Source organism: Rhinopithecus bieti, unplaced genomic scaffold, assembly GCF_001698545.2.
Source record: "Rhinopithecus bieti isolate Rb0 unplaced genomic scaffold, ASM169854v2 scaffold_25288, whole genome shotgun sequence".
Taxonomy (NCBI): Eukaryota; Metazoa; Chordata; class Mammalia; order Primates; family Cercopithecidae; genus Rhinopithecus; species Rhinopithecus bieti.
The window spans coordinates 291,025-305,891 of record NW_016811567.1 but is presented as its reverse complement, the minus strand read 5'-3'; the positions used below and the strand labels follow the sequence as shown (position 1 = coordinate 305,891).

The 14,867-nt window shown below is 39.8% G+C and overlaps 2 protein-coding genes across 2 annotated transcripts in view; both read right to left on the bottom strand.

Annotated features, from left to right (window-relative positions):
* The window catches only part of YEATS4 (YEATS domain containing 4), a 31,763-nt gene extending 27,595 nt beyond the window's left edge, over positions 1 to 4,168 (bottom strand). The window contains exons 1-2 of the mRNA XM_017894054.1: positions 3,820 to 4,168; positions 825 to 944 (exon numbers count right to left, since the gene is read on the bottom strand). Of these exons, the coding sequence (XP_017749543.1) occupies positions 825 to 944; positions 3,820 to 3,870 (171 nt within the window). The 5' untranslated portion in view covers positions 3,871 to 4,168. The remainder of the gene's footprint in view (positions 1 to 824; positions 945 to 3,819) is intronic.
* A 5,397-nt stretch (positions 4,169 to 9,565) lies between these two features.
* Positions 9,566 to 14,655, bottom strand: LYZ (lysozyme). Its single transcript, XM_017894053.1, has 4 exons — positions 14,453 to 14,655; positions 13,542 to 13,706; positions 11,203 to 11,281; positions 9,566 to 10,339 (listed from the first exon to the last, which is right to left on the bottom strand). The coding sequence occupies exons 1-4, from the start codon at positions 14,586 to 14,588 to the stop codon at positions 10,273 to 10,275; spliced, it is 447 nt and encodes a 148-aa protein (XP_017749542.1). The 5' UTR covers positions 14,589 to 14,655; the 3' UTR covers positions 9,566 to 10,272.
* Between the last annotated feature and the right edge of the window lie 212 nt (positions 14,656 to 14,867).

The following is a 14,867-nucleotide window of genomic DNA, read 5'->3' as shown; positions in this document are numbered from 1 at the left end:
TTCTGCCCCACCCACTAGCAACCACTTATCTGTTTTCTTTGTCTATGGATTTGACCCTTCTGGACATTTCATATAAATAAAAGCATATAATATGTGGCCTTTTTTATATCTGGCTTCTTTTACTTAGCATAATGCTTTCAAGTTTCATCTATGTAGTAGCATCTTTACTTTATCAGTACTTTACTTTTTATTGCCTGATAATATTCAATTGTATGGATATACCACATTTTATTTATCCATTCATCAGTTGATAGATGAATTGTTTCCACTTTTTGGCTATTATGAATTACACTGGTATCAATACTCATACGCAAGTTTTTGGGTGGACTTTGAAGGGTTTTAAATGGAGGAATAATTTACTCACTCAATAAATATCAGTTAAATACCTACTATATACTGGCTCTGTTCCAGGCATTAAAGACTCCACAGTGAAACAAAATTACTAGCAATCGGATGACACAGCAGAGCTGTCTTTCACATATTTTGATGGTCTTATTACCACATTATAACTTTAAGGATTAGCTGCTTATTCCTGAAACTTCTGATTAAATACTATGTTAACTTGAGACATGATGTTAGGAAGATGTATTTATAGCATAATAATTCTTATCTGAATTTTAATTAGGAAACATTTTTGGAAAATTGAATTCTAGTATCATATGAAGATGACGGTTCTCTATTTTTTCAAAAACTTTTGACAACATTCCTACAATGGACCAATTTTATAATCAGAAAGTTACTATAAAAAACTACAGGTTGTCTTTAAGCAAAACAAATTACAGACAACTTTAAGCAAAATGGTTATAGAAAAAACAAGTGCCTACCTCATTTCTATATGGTTTTACATATACTGTCCACTGATGAGTGTGCCCATCTTCTTCTCTTTTCTTTCCAAAATACCGAGCAACATTACCATAAACTATTGGTTTAACGATAGTAACACCCTAAAAGAAAAATAATTTTAAAATAAATGAATATTTTACCATTAGCTAAATAAGCAGAATAAGAGCTCCGAAAACTTGTTTTAAAGAATGGCAGTCTAACAATCTATAGTTTGCTTATAAAATGGATTTCTCTCAAATCAATTTCAGACACTTATCCTCATTTCATATTAACACAAAAAACACCAGAATAATTACAATGCTCCCTCTTTGAAAATGCTTTTATTTAAATTACCACGTAAAGCGTTTTGAGAGTTTTGTTAAAAGAAATGCAAAAGGCCTTTTACTTAAACACCTGAAAGCTAGGCATTGAAATAAAAATTGCCAATTCTGACTGGCATCACCTGTGGTAATGTCCTTATCACCCAATCTGTGGCAGTGTTTCCCAAAGTATAGTGTAAATATTAAGAGTAATTTGTGAGAGGCAGAATAAAGGTCAAACATTTTTCACTTTTTTACTTACATGTTTAATCAGTATTAAAAATAATAATAACTGTAACTAGAAATTAAAACCTACAATTTCACTAAGGCGGGTGGATCACCTGAGGTCAGGGGTTCAAGACCAGTCTGGCCCACATGGTGAAATCCTGTCTCTACTAAAAATACAAAAATTAGCTGGGTGTGGTGGTGTGCATCTGTAATTCCAGCTACTTGAAAAGCTGAAGCAGGAGAATTGCTTGAACCTGGAAGGCGGAGGTTGCAGTGAGCCGAGATCATACCATCGCACTCCAGCCTGGGCGACACAGTGAAACTCTGTCTTCAAAACAAAAAAAAAAACACCCTACAATTTCAAAACATTAACGTTTAGAAAAGGCATTTAAAAAATAAATTGATTTAAATGTAAATGTTACAATAAATATTACAGTTGAATTCAGACATGGCAAAAATGGCCAAGTGTCACTTGGATGACTGAAGCTTGTTAAATAACGGCTGATGACATGTTTGCTACATTTGTCCTTAGTTTAATATACATATTTCTTATACCTGATAAGTGCAAAGGCAATGAGTATTGACAGATTATGACGGAAAGATAAAAAAATTTCAATTTAAGTGAAAATATTGAATGTTGCACATGAATCTGAAACCAATGGCTCAGTTACAGAAATGTATCTGAAGGACAAAGAGCAAGATTTTCCACATGTGAAAAGCGCTGAGTGAGTGTAACCAACAACAATAAGAAATGAAGAAAAGCGGCCAGGCACGGTGGCTCACGCCTGTAATCCCAGCACTTTGGGAGGCCGAGGCGGGCGGATCACCTGAGGTCAGGAGTTCGAGACCAGCCTGACCAACACGGTGAAGCCCCTGTCTCTACTAAAAATACAAAATTAGCCGGGCATGGTGGCGCATGCCTGTAATCCCAGCTATTCAGGAGGCTGAGGCAGGGGAATTGCTTGTATCCATGAGGTGGAGGTTGCGGTGAGCCGAGATCGCGCCATTGCACTCCAGCCTGGGCAACAAGAGCAACACTTGGTCTCAAAAAAAAAAAAAAGACACAGATAAGTATTTTTAAAACCTACTAATTATGATTATTTTTTGAAGAAACAGAGTCTTGCTCTGTCGCCCAGGTTAGAGTGCAGTGGCGCCATCTCAGCTCACTGCAACCTCCGCCTCCCAGGTTCAAGCAACTCTCCTGCCTCAGCCTCCTGAGTAGCTTGGATTACAGGCGCCCTCCACCGCGCCCGGCTAATTTTTGTAGTTTTAGTAGAGACGGGGTTTCACCGTGTTGACCAGCCTGGTCTCAAACGCCTTACCTCAGGTGATCCACCCACCCTCGGCCTCCCAAAGTGCTGGGATTACAGGCGTGAGGCACCGCGCCCGGCCGTGGTTGATTCTTTTAAAGAAAATTTCCTTTCCTTTATAAATAAAAATCAGACAGGGTACAAATAGTTGTTTTATCAGGAGCCAGTGGGCCCTGCCTTAAAAATCAATGTGCAGGGCCGGATGCGGTGCCTCACACCTGTAATCCCACTACTTTGGAAGGCCGAGGTGGGTGGATCACGTGAGGTCAGAAGTTCAAGACCAGACTGTCAACATGGTGAAACCCTGTCTCTACTAAAGATACAAAAATTAGCCGGGCTTGGTGGCGGGCGCCTGTGATCCCAGCTACTTGGGGGGCTGAGGCAGGAGAATCGCTTGAACCCGAGAGGCGGTGGTTGCAGTGAGCCGAGATCGCGCCATTGCGCTCCAGCCTGGGCAACAAGAGCAACACTTCGTCTCAAGAAAAGAAAAAAAAAAAAATTAACGTGCCAGGGGATGTGTGAGGGAAATGTCACAATGTCAAATATTACGCTAGGCTCTATGATCATTTCATTAAAAACAAAAGCAGCTGACATTTACTGAATGTTCCCCATGTGCCAGGCAGTGTTATGCCCTTGCTTTGGGGCTTTCTGAACACCATGAACTCCCGCAAATTTTCTTAGTTTTCGTATGCCTCGGTGCCTCAGTTACCGCACTTGGAAATACTGTGGGTAAGCGCTCAGCGACTGCTGGCTACAGTTGTTATCCTCACACCAGGGGGGTGGCGTCACCGCTTTACCAATAACCTAGATTGGCAGCGAATGTGCACCAAGCTGAGCTTTCCCTGCCCTCGGACTCGCACGTTTCCTCGGCAGCCACGTCCAGGTTTCCCCAAGCCACCACTGATTTGTTTGGTTTTTGGCGGGGATGGGAGTTGGCAGTGACGCGAGGAAGTTGGGGCCCAATGAACGCCGTTTTTTCACTCAATGACTCTGACTCGCTCTCCGCCTTGAAACCACGGTTCAAACCCGAGGACAGAAGGCGCGAAAGGAAACCCAGTGTGACCTCCCCGCGCCGCTCAGAGAGGAGCCGGGGCGGGAGAGCCACCCCGGAAGAGAAGAGGGGCGGTCCGAATACTGACCTTTACTCTCCCGCCGGAGTCAGGCCCAAATTCGGCCATTCTCTTGAACATATTGTCCCACGGAAGAAGCCGCCGCCGCCAGGGAAAGAGACCGGGGCTGGCGGGGTCGCCGCTCCCCTCAAGAGGCAGCGCTCCTCTCGCGCGGGCCCAGGCGGAGGGTTTCTGGCCGAGGGAGGGCGAGTTACTAAGGCTCGTAACGCTGACTGACCGTCAACTCCTCAGGCCGACAGCGCTCCCGAAGGCCATTCAGCCCTGCGCAGGTGGAGAGCGCAGCGAAAGGAGGGGCGACGGCGGCACCGTGCGCAGGCGCAACGGGTTCGCGTGTGCGCACGCAGTGTACACTGCGCACGCGCCTGGCGGCTGCAGTCACAACACAAGACCAGTCCAGGAGTTCCAAACCAAAAAAAATGAAAGGAAGGAAATAATAAATGAGTTCAGAAAGTTGTCCAGATGTTAAGGATATGAGTTTCCACATTGAAAGATCCTACCAAGCACCCAGCACAAATATTAAAGCATCCATGTCAAGGCATATCATTGTGAATTTTCCGAACATCGAGGATAAAGAGATCCCACACCCTTCCAGGTTATAAAGACTGTGGAATCAGAGTGGCTTCAGATTGCTCAGGTAGATTCTAGGAAGCCATACGGTACTGTCTTCAAAACTCTGAGGGAAAATTGCTTCCGATTTAGTCTTCAATACTCATCCAACTACCAATCGAGTGTGTGAATAGTTTCAGACGTGCTAAATCACTACACATAAAAAATAGTACCTATCTTACTTTTCTCAGTACTTCCAGGAAGATCCTGTAGATCTGACCCACCAAAATGAGGGAATAAGCCAAGAAGGAGGAAATTATGAAATACAGGAAATACAATAAATATCAAACACAGAAAATAATAAGATCCCAAGATGATACTGAAAGAGCCGCGGAGACGATAGCTGTGTACAGGCATAGACAGCAACGCATCCAGGTTAGATTCGGTCAGAAATCTTTCGGAGACACTGCTTTAGAAGGACGGAATTGACACAATTCCAGCTGGTGTTGAATCCTCAAGAGGAGATTTGACCGAGAGTTTGGGAGTTTAACTCATGACAGGTACACAGAAAACTAAGCGGCTGTAAGAATTATACAGCTATTAATTCTAGGGAAAACAAAATCTTGCGTAAGAAAAGAAAGTAATTGTATTTATGATTACATAAATACTGAGTATTGATCCCCCACTCCCCAAAAAATAGAATTACATTTGGAAGGATGGGCTTTGGAGAAAGGTACCATGCTTGATGGGGTTGGAGTAGAAGGAAATAGAGCTTCTTTAACTTCCATAGTGGGAAGTCAATATCTTAAAATGGAAAAATCAAGAAGAAGCAATATAAGTGTAATATTGAAAAGCATGGAGGTAAGTATTTTAAAAAATAAGCTAAAAGAGTAGAAAATACTGCTGATTGTGATTTTCGGTAATTCCATTTAACAACTTTGAGTAATTTTTTTTTTTTTTTTTGAGACGCTGTCTCGCTCTGTCACCCAGGCAGCAGTGCAGTGGCGCCATCTTGGCTCACTGCAAGCTCCGCCTCCCAGGTTCACACCATTCTCCTGCTTCAGCCTCCCGAGTAGCTGGGACTACAGGCGCCTGCCACCTCGCCCGGCTAATTTTTTGTATTTTAGTAGAGACGGGGTTTCACCGTGTTAGCCAGGATGGTCTCGATCTCCTGACCTCGTGATCCACCCGCCTCGGCCTCCCAAAGTGCTAGGATTACAGACATGAGACATCACGCCCGGCCGAAGAAAATATTTTTTAAAAGACTTCACTAAATAGAAGTGCAAGGGATGTGCTCAGGGCTTAGTTATAATTAGTGCCACATGAAGAGCTCAATTGTCATATGGATGTCACTGCATTTCAACCAACATAGGAACTGAGTTTCTTTTGAAAATGATCAAACATTGATATTGATTTTTATCCTGTTGCCAGAATAAGAGTAGAAATTTGGTTTGGGGCGTAATTATATTAAAACAATTGGTATAACTAAGAAATATTTATCAAAACTAAAACAAAATCTCCAACAAACATTGCTTTCCCTCTTCAGTCTACTTTGTCTAATCTCTGGCAATTTCCTCAATCAGCCTGTGTTGTTGGGTTATCCTGGCACTTCCTGGACATGTCCTATCTCTGTTTCTCAGCTGTCACTCTTCAACTCTCTCTCCCCTACCTTGACTCATCCTTTGTACACCTCAGGGTATCTCCATATGCATGAACTCATTCTTTTTTAGTTTAATCACATCAGAATGATCCAAGAATTGTGAAGCCTAAGGTGGCACCTCTGTAGTGGCCCTCTGCTGCCCTCCCATGGCTGGTCTATGTGCTGCATTTACATAGCCAAAACGTGGCTTGGAACCCCGCAAACTGTTGTACTGGAATCATGTGGCCTGGAAGAGTTAATTAAAAAAAAAAAAAAAAAACACGATGGCTCACGCCTGTAATCTCAGCACTTTGGGAGGCCGAGGCGGGCGGATCATGAGGTCAGGAGATCGACCTCCTGACATGGTGAAACCTTGTCTCTACTAAAAATACAAAAATGAGCTGGGCGTGTTTGCGCGTGCCTGTAGTCCCAAGTACTCGGGATGCTGAGGCAGGAGAATCGCTTGAACCCAGGAGGTGGACGTTGCAGTGAGCCGAGATCGCGCCCCTGCACTCCAGCCTGGAGACAGAGTGAGGCTCTGTCTCAAAAACAGAAAACTTAGAATGATCAGCTTGGAGGGAACATACTAAATAATCAGCAAGAGATTTATTCGATCAACTGACACTTATTGAGCATGTACCATGTTCCAGTCACTCTTCTAGGTGTTTAGAATACAGAAGTGGAAGGAGTGAAAAATTTCTATTCTTCCTATCAGTACAGTGATTCAGCATATTATAAAATCAGAGATGTATCATGGTAAGGAGGGTGTCCAGGTGTGGGGGAAGGAAGCAACCCACTGAGGGATGTCAGAGCCTGAGTGGAGAGCACTCAATGTTGAGCAGAGTTGGGAAATTGGTTACATACAGGCAAACCCATCAAATACATAAATGTACTAAGGACACATTTTTAAGGATATTGAGTGTAATGGATGCTAAATTTCTTACTGTCAGAGAAGAGAGTTAAAACATGGAAAAGAAGAAAACTAGAGTGAATCCTGTGGTGTGAGATTAGAATTGGAGATACTGGTGTGGATTCATGATTTTCAATATAAATAGATAGATGTAGAGATAAATATAGTGTAAATACATGTATCTTCCAGCTCTGTTCACTGATAGGGCCTGGGAACAGTGACAACCTAGTGCCCAGATCTTGTTTTTTAATACTATCATGCACTTTGAGGAATCAGGGCTCCTTGGAGAAATGCCTATTCCATTTCTGAAAGCAAGGAAGGAACAAGGTGAGCCTTAGAATATCTTGTGCCAGAAAACAAGAAAGTGCTTGAAGAATAATGGCAATATGTTGAAATGGCACAGAAGCCAACTTGCAGAGGCTCACTGGCCAAATCGAGGACAGTGTGAACATCAAAATAAATAATAGTAATGGACTATAACTCCTTATGATTTGAATAAAATAGAAACCATGGGTCCATATTGATATAATAAATAAATGCATGACCAGGCACGGTGGTTCACGCCTGTAATCCAGCATTTGAGAGGCCAAGACAGGCGGATTGCTTGAGCTCAGGAGTTCGAGACCAGCCTGGGCAACATGGCAAAACCCCATCTCTACTAAAAATACAAAAATTAGCCAAGCATGGTGATGCACGCCTGTAGTCCCAGCTACTCAGGAGGCTGAGGCAGGAGGATCGCTTGAGCTCGGGAAGCAGAGGTTGCAGTAAGCCGAGATCACGCCACTGCACTCCAGCCTAGGTGACAGAGTGAAGTCCTATCTCTAGATAAATAAACAAACAAACTGAAAATGTGATGAGCAGTAGTCTCAAGGCACCTCCTCCCCAAATACTTTACAGTGAAGACGGCTTGCAGGCATTACCTTAATCAAGTGATCCAAGTGATCATCATCAGTCATGGGGCAAATCAAAACTGCATGCCACCTGAAATGATGCAGTGAGAACATCACTTCTGTGGTATTCCTACCAAAGATGCATAACCTAATGGAATCGAGAGAACACCAGAAAAATCTTAGGAACATTCTATAACATAACTAGTCTGTGGTCTTCAAAAGTGGCAAGGTCATAAAAAGTCCAGAAAGAAACAACTGAAGAACAATCCAGATTGAAAGAGACTTAAAAAACATGAAAACAAAATACAACATGATTCTGAGTTAGATGCTTTTGTTACGAAGGTCTCATTGGGACAATCTATGAAATTGAGTGGAATCGGATGATTAGGTGGTAGTAATGTATCAGTGTTAATTTCCTAATTTGGATAATTGTTTTGAGGTTTTATGTAGGAGAATGTCTTTGTAGGAATCACACACCGATATAAGCAGGGCCATTGGATATCATGTTGGCTATTTACTCTCAAAACAGTTCTGAAAAAAATAAATGATCTTTGGACAGTACTTTTACATTTTTTGAAAGATTGAGATTATTTCAATGTTTTTTTAAAAAGTGGGAAAACCTCTGTCGTTTTGGAAGTTATATTTTGGTGAGAAGAAACAAATAAATAAAATATGTAGTATATAAAATTATTATAGACTTGATCCCTGAGGCACTCTCACATTTAGAAATTAAATAGCAGAGAAAGAGTGAGCAAGAAGGACTGAGAAAGAACAGTCATTGAAGTAGGATGCAAATAAGGAAAAGTCAAGGGAGAAGAAAACTGCTAAAAGTATGAAGTGGTTCACTTTGTCAAATGCTGCTGAGATGAACAAGGTGATCACGGAATTAGCACTGAGGAGTCATGGGGAAAATCCTGGAGGAGCAGTTTCAACTGGGTGAGGATGGAAGCCAGATTAGAGAGGGTTGAAAAGACAATGGGAGGTGAGGTCATGGAGTTGGTAAGTACAGACATCCTTCCCCAGAAGTCTTGTTGTAAAGGGAACAGAGAATGGAATTGCAGTTGGAGGATTATGTAGGGTCAGTGGAGTATTTGTTGTAAGATGGGAGGTTATGAAGATGCAGACTGCAGAATGATGGAGGTGATCCAGCTAAAAGGAACAAACTAGGAATGCAAGAAACAACCTAACTTGGAGTAGTGAGAGGCATGGGAGGGGAACTGCATGTGGAGTCAGTGCTGTTGGCAGGAGCAGAGGCTCTTCATCCTGGTAATGGGAGGGAAGGAAGGAAGGATGGGCCTATGGGAGGGTATGACTGCTGCTTTGGTGATGTGGAGGGGAAAACTTGCCATGAAGTTGCTTTTGTTTTAAAAGTGTAATATGAGGCCAGGTTATCTGCTGAGAACAGAGGAGGGTAGAGGATAAGGGGGCAGAGGAGGAGGCTGAATGTGTGTCTTGAGGCTTTGAAGAGAGAAGAGGAAAAGTAAAATAGTAACAGTCATTTTGGAGACTAGGGACATAAAAATGGAAGGATTGCAGAGAAGTAACTAAAATGGTCAGGTAGACATGAGGGTTCATTTGAGATTTATGGTTATGAATTTAAACTGAGACAGGTCAGCATGCTTACAGATTTTTCTCCAGCAATATCCGACTATTTAAGTGAAGTAAGTGAGAATATAAGAGATAATAAGAGCACCAAATCATATTTTTTCAAATATTTGTGTTTTTTTCTTCAGAGGCACTACAGGAGTCTAAATAAAAACAGACAAGGTATGTGTTGCAAAGCCTTTAATTAGAATGTTTGTGTTTTTCAAACATTATGCATAATTTCACATTTGTGATTAGTTAGCAATTATTTCAATACTTGTAAGCTCATCTACCTCAGATTTAATCATAATACATGAATGAAATTAATCAAATTAAGGAACAGCAATTTAGAAAGAAACACACTTTAAGAAAACAAAATTCTCAACTCAGGCAGTCTGTTTCTAGCATTTGGTATTCTACCCCTTTAAAATTTCATATTGCCCAACAAAAGTGGTTATTTTACTGTTTTGGAGATGACTGAACAAATGAAGGCATCTGATGCTGCTGGTATTTTGCCCAAGATCAACTGAAGATAACCTTTTGTTATATTTTTTACTTAATATTGGACATACTCGTATCATTCAAGATTAAGTCTGGGTTATTTCTTTGATAAGAACTGAATGTACTGGAGATGTATTTGATAACCAAGGTTTTAGATAAATTTTCACCAGTAATAGTTCTATTTGCCAACTGAAAAATGTTGTAGGCTTAATATAAAATAACCACATTAGTGAACATTATGTCTCTTAGAAGAAAGGCCATATTTTGCTCCTGCTTCTGTAAAAATATTATTTCTTTGAAGGGGAAATAATGGTAGTGTGATCTTTCACTTAATTACTACTCCCTTAATGTGAGAAAGAGACAAAATGAGCTGAAGAAGGAAAATTCTGCAATTACACTCCACAACCTTTAACGTACTGACTGACATCTCTGTTTTGACAGTGGTTTCTCCATGCCACCCTGTAGAAAAAGATGAAGCAAATGGTGAAAGGTTAAAACATATCTTCATTGTAATATACATACTTCACACTCCTTGGGGAAACAAAATATTTTATCAATAGATAAAATAGTAAGATAGACCCAGTGATTGCTATTTATTAAATGAAGATATGTATACAAAGTACTTCACTCCTACCCATATCTCTCAGTAGAGCATAGAATGCTGAACATAAAGATTGAGTAATGTGCGTTGTACAGCAGCAACTGCAAAGTGAATTCCACATTTATTTTATTTTATTATTTTTTTATTTTTTTGAGATAGAGTCTCGCTCCGTTGCCCAGGCTGAAGTGCAATGGTGCAATCCTCTGCAACCTCCACCTCCTGGGTTCAAGCAAATCTCCTGTCTCAGCCTCCCGAGTAGCTGGGATTACAGGCACCTGCCACCACACCCAGCTAATTTTTTGTATTTTCAGTAGAGACGGGGTTTTGCCATGTTAGCCAGGCTGGTCCCAAACTCCTGACCTCAGGTGATCCACCCGCCTCGGTCTCCCAAAGTGCTGGGATTATGGGTGTGAGCCACTGTGCCCGGCCCACATTTACTTATTCTAAAAAGAATTTCAAGATATGACAAGGAACTGGTAGAGTGTGAAGAATCTTAAAACTCTAGAAATCCCCTAAAATAAATTGTGGAGTAAAAGAGTAAGATTCTGGATCAGTTAAAGTAGATTGTTTCTTCAAGGTGAAGATAATACATTATTTAGCATAAGCCAAAAGCTGCAATTTTTAGGTGTCATTAGCATAATTTTGTCTTTGAAAGTCTGCTCTCATTGTATATATCAACAGTAGAGTAAAATAGGTTTCCCTTTTAACACGTAAAACATACCATGCTCGAATGCCTTGTGGATCACTGACAACCCTCTTTGCACAAGCTACAGCATCAGCGATGTCATTTTGCAGCAAAGCTGAAAGACAGGTGGTAAGCAATAAAAAACTTTAATAGATATTTTATTTTAAATTTAGGTTTAGCCAGCTTTATTCTGTTAGGCTGTGGAAAGAATGCTAAGATATTATTTTCTATGAGTCCATATATGTGTGATTGTTGGGGAAAACTTTCTCTTCATTCTCTCCCATTCAGCATGAAATGAAGTATTTTTTTCTTCATTTACCAAAGTCATTGGAAGCTCTGGAAGTATTAACGAAATGATTAAAGGTCCTCTTTGTACTAGACACTGTAAAAAAACACCTAGTGATATTTTACTCGGCAGTTCTACTACTGAAAATTTATCCAAAAGAAATAAGAAATGCACCCAAAGATGTATACACAAAACTATTCATAGCAATTTCTAAGAGGTAAAAATGGAAACAATCTAAGTGCTCAGTAGTAACAATTGGATCAGTAAATTATAGAATATTCATATATTAAAATTCTAGTCATTCTTTTCAAATGATGATACAGATTTGTATTTTTTCTCATCTGGAAAATGGAGCAAAAGATCATTAAAAACCGATTTGTATTTGCTGACATGCAAATAATTTTGTGTGATAAGAAGCAAATTGTAAAGCAGTGTGTATAATACAATTTAATTTTTGCAAAAGCACACATTACTCACATGTTTGTATGTGGGTATATATATGTATGATGTAATTTAACATTCATACACATGATTGATATACATTCTGGAAGAATATAAACCAGAATTAGGCCGGGGGTGGTGGCTCACGCCTGTAATCCCAGCACTTTGGAAGGCCGAGGCGGGCGGATCATGAGGTCAGGAGATCGAGACCATCCTGCCTAACACGGTGAAACCCCGTCTCTACTAACAATACAAAAAATTAGCGGGGTGTAATGGTGGGCGCCTGTAGTCCCAGCTGCTCAGGAGGCTGAGGCAGGAGAATAGTCTGAACCCGGGAGGCGGAGCTTGCAGTAAGCCGAGATGTGCCACTGCACTCCAGCCAGGGTGACAGAGCGAGACTCCGTCTCAAAAAAAACCCCCCAAAAAACACAAAAGAATATATACCAGAATTTACCCATGGTTATAAACCTCTGTGGGAGTAAGATTTATGGTGTTATTTTTCCTTATTTGTATTTTCTAATTTTTAATTTAATGACCAAGATTATTATATAATATATAATATAAAATTTTAATTAACTGGATTTTAAAATAAGATTAATGTTCTCTATTGGGAATTTTAATATTTAAAATTTAATAATATCAACTTTGCAAGATTTCTGCAATATTTTGACACTGAAGATTCCACGTTATTTCTATTTTTATGAGTTCAATAAAATATTTGTTTCACCCTAAATAAATAAATCCTTAAGTTAATTTTTTATTTACAATAATAGTTCTACAGGAAATGTATTTTTTGAAGATGTAAACTAAATAATTTAGAAGTGGAATGTCATAATGTTCCTAATTCACTTAAAAGTCTCTCAGCAGTAGCCAGGTACAGTGGCTCATGCCTGTAATTCCAGCACTTAAGGAGGCTGAGGTTGGAAGATTGCTTGAGCTCCGGAGTTCAAGACCAGCCTGGGCAACACAGAATTTGCCTGTACTAAAAATTTCAAAAACTAGCTAGGCATGGTGGTGTATGCCTGTAGTCCCAGCTACTTGGGAGGCTGAGGTGGGAGGATAACTTGAGGCTGCAGTGAGCTGTGATGGTGCCACTGAATTACAGCCTGGGGTACGGTGAGACTCTGTCTCAAAACAAAACAAAACAAAAAACTCTCAGCAAAAACAAAAAACAAAAAACAAAAAAACATAGAAGAAGTGACCATGGCAAAATGTTAACAACTTTTAAAGTGCATAATGGGCATATGGCTGTTTATTATACTAATGTCTCTAATTTTGTATGTATTTAGAACATTTCCTAATAAAAACTAAAATGATTGAAAAAGGACCATACAACTAAATTATCCCTAAACCTCCCCAAAGTAAGCAGGAGCAATGGCATTGTTTGGGACAAAGCATCAGTAAGGCCATTGACAGTAAATTAATAAGTCATTTCAGAAACTTCTGTATATTAAAAAAAGTCAACCTTTTATGATACCGCTTCTTTAATTTCTTACTCAGGGAATTATGAGGAAAATAATAATGACTTTCTGGAAGTTGAGATGTAGTTTTTCTAGGTCCCTCATGAACCCTTCAAGGCTTTTTCATTTGCATTGAACCTCAATTCTTGTAAGTATAACCAGATTGATCAAATATTAGCTGGTCTTACCACTGCAGGATATATGACAGGCATCAACTGCTCCTGGGGTTTTGCCATTATTACACCAGTAGCGGCTATTGATCTGAAATATCCCATAATCAGTGCTTTGGTCTCCAGGATTGTAGTTTGTAGCTTCTGTGTTATAATCACTCTCCCATTTGGCCAAACACACCCCTGAAAAGAACTTATTTTTAGTAATAAACAGCAACACTAAGTGACTTACATTCTATAGCAAAATCAGTTCTATTTAGCTACTTCTATTTTACTGATTTGTTTTATAAGTATAAAGATTTACTTAACTTATAAAATATCTTAACACTTTAGTGTTAAGATAAGGGACTTGTAAGAGAATCCTTTTGTAATGCAAATTATCTTGTAACACTAATGAACAATATAACATACTTTTAAAAATATTAAAATACATGTTTCTTCCATTGCTTTTACCCTTCCTGTGCTCCCATCCCTCAGGCAACATTCAGCCAAGAACAGAAAAATAAACACAGCTGTTGAGTAGATTTTGTAAATTCATAGCAGATACATAGGCTGATGGAAAAATGCTTTTTTTAAAATTGGAAAAACATAAGGATTTTCTGATAGAGAGAAATTTTCTTATAATATCTAAAGGTGAATTTGGATATCAAGTTAGAATCTTGAAAACAAGACTATTCTGTGATTTCATCCCTTCACTCATTCATTCAAAAATAGCTATTGGGGGGAAATGTCTGAATTAAATCTGAAAACTACAGAGATTATTACATTGACAACTATGGACTAAACTGTAAAATAACTTTTCCTCATGGCACATCTTGAATTGTGTGGGAGAAAATGAAAGATTCACTCAAAGCCCCTTCTTCTTCCTTCTCTCCTAGTGTCTGTTCCATACGTAGCTAATTCTCTGGAAGTATGGAGAGTAGACTTACAGTTTGCTAGGCTGACTCCCTTGTAGCCATCCAGTCCCAATTTTTTCAGAGTTCTGGCCAACTCACACCTTTCAAAGATCTTGCCCTGGACCGTGACAGAAAGGAGGACAAGCCCCAGAATAATGAGAGCCTTCATGTTGACTGCTAGGTCAGACTGCTAGGCTGACCAGGGTGAGCTGGTCCCAGTATTTATATCTTTTAACTTCTTTCTTCCCCTTGTGGTTTGGTGGCTCCACCCTTTCAGCTGTGTGGAAAACAGGAACTGTGTATTGATCTACTGATTCTAAAGAGATTTTTTAATGTTTGAAGAGAGATACTCTGATTTTCTAAGAATTAGTCTACAGGAAAATAATGAAATGGCATTGTTTAAAGTACTGGCTCTGGAAGAATTGGGGCACAGCACTGTTTACAAGAC

Bases quoted from the DNA above. Each gene is read 5' to 3' on its own strand.
- LYZ (XM_017894053.1), bottom strand. From the start codon at position 14,588: ATGAAGGCTCTCATTATTCTGGGGCTTGTCCTCCTTTCTGTCACGGTC. The intron at 13,707-14,452 runs GTAAGTCTACTC...AGTTCTTTTCAG, and splicing joins GGGAGTCAGCCTAGCAAACT to GGGTGTGTTTGGCCAAATGG. The intron at 11,282-13,541 runs GTAAGACCAGCT...CCTGTCTTTCAG, and splicing joins CTGTCATATATCCTGCAGTG to CTTTGCTGCAAAATGACATC.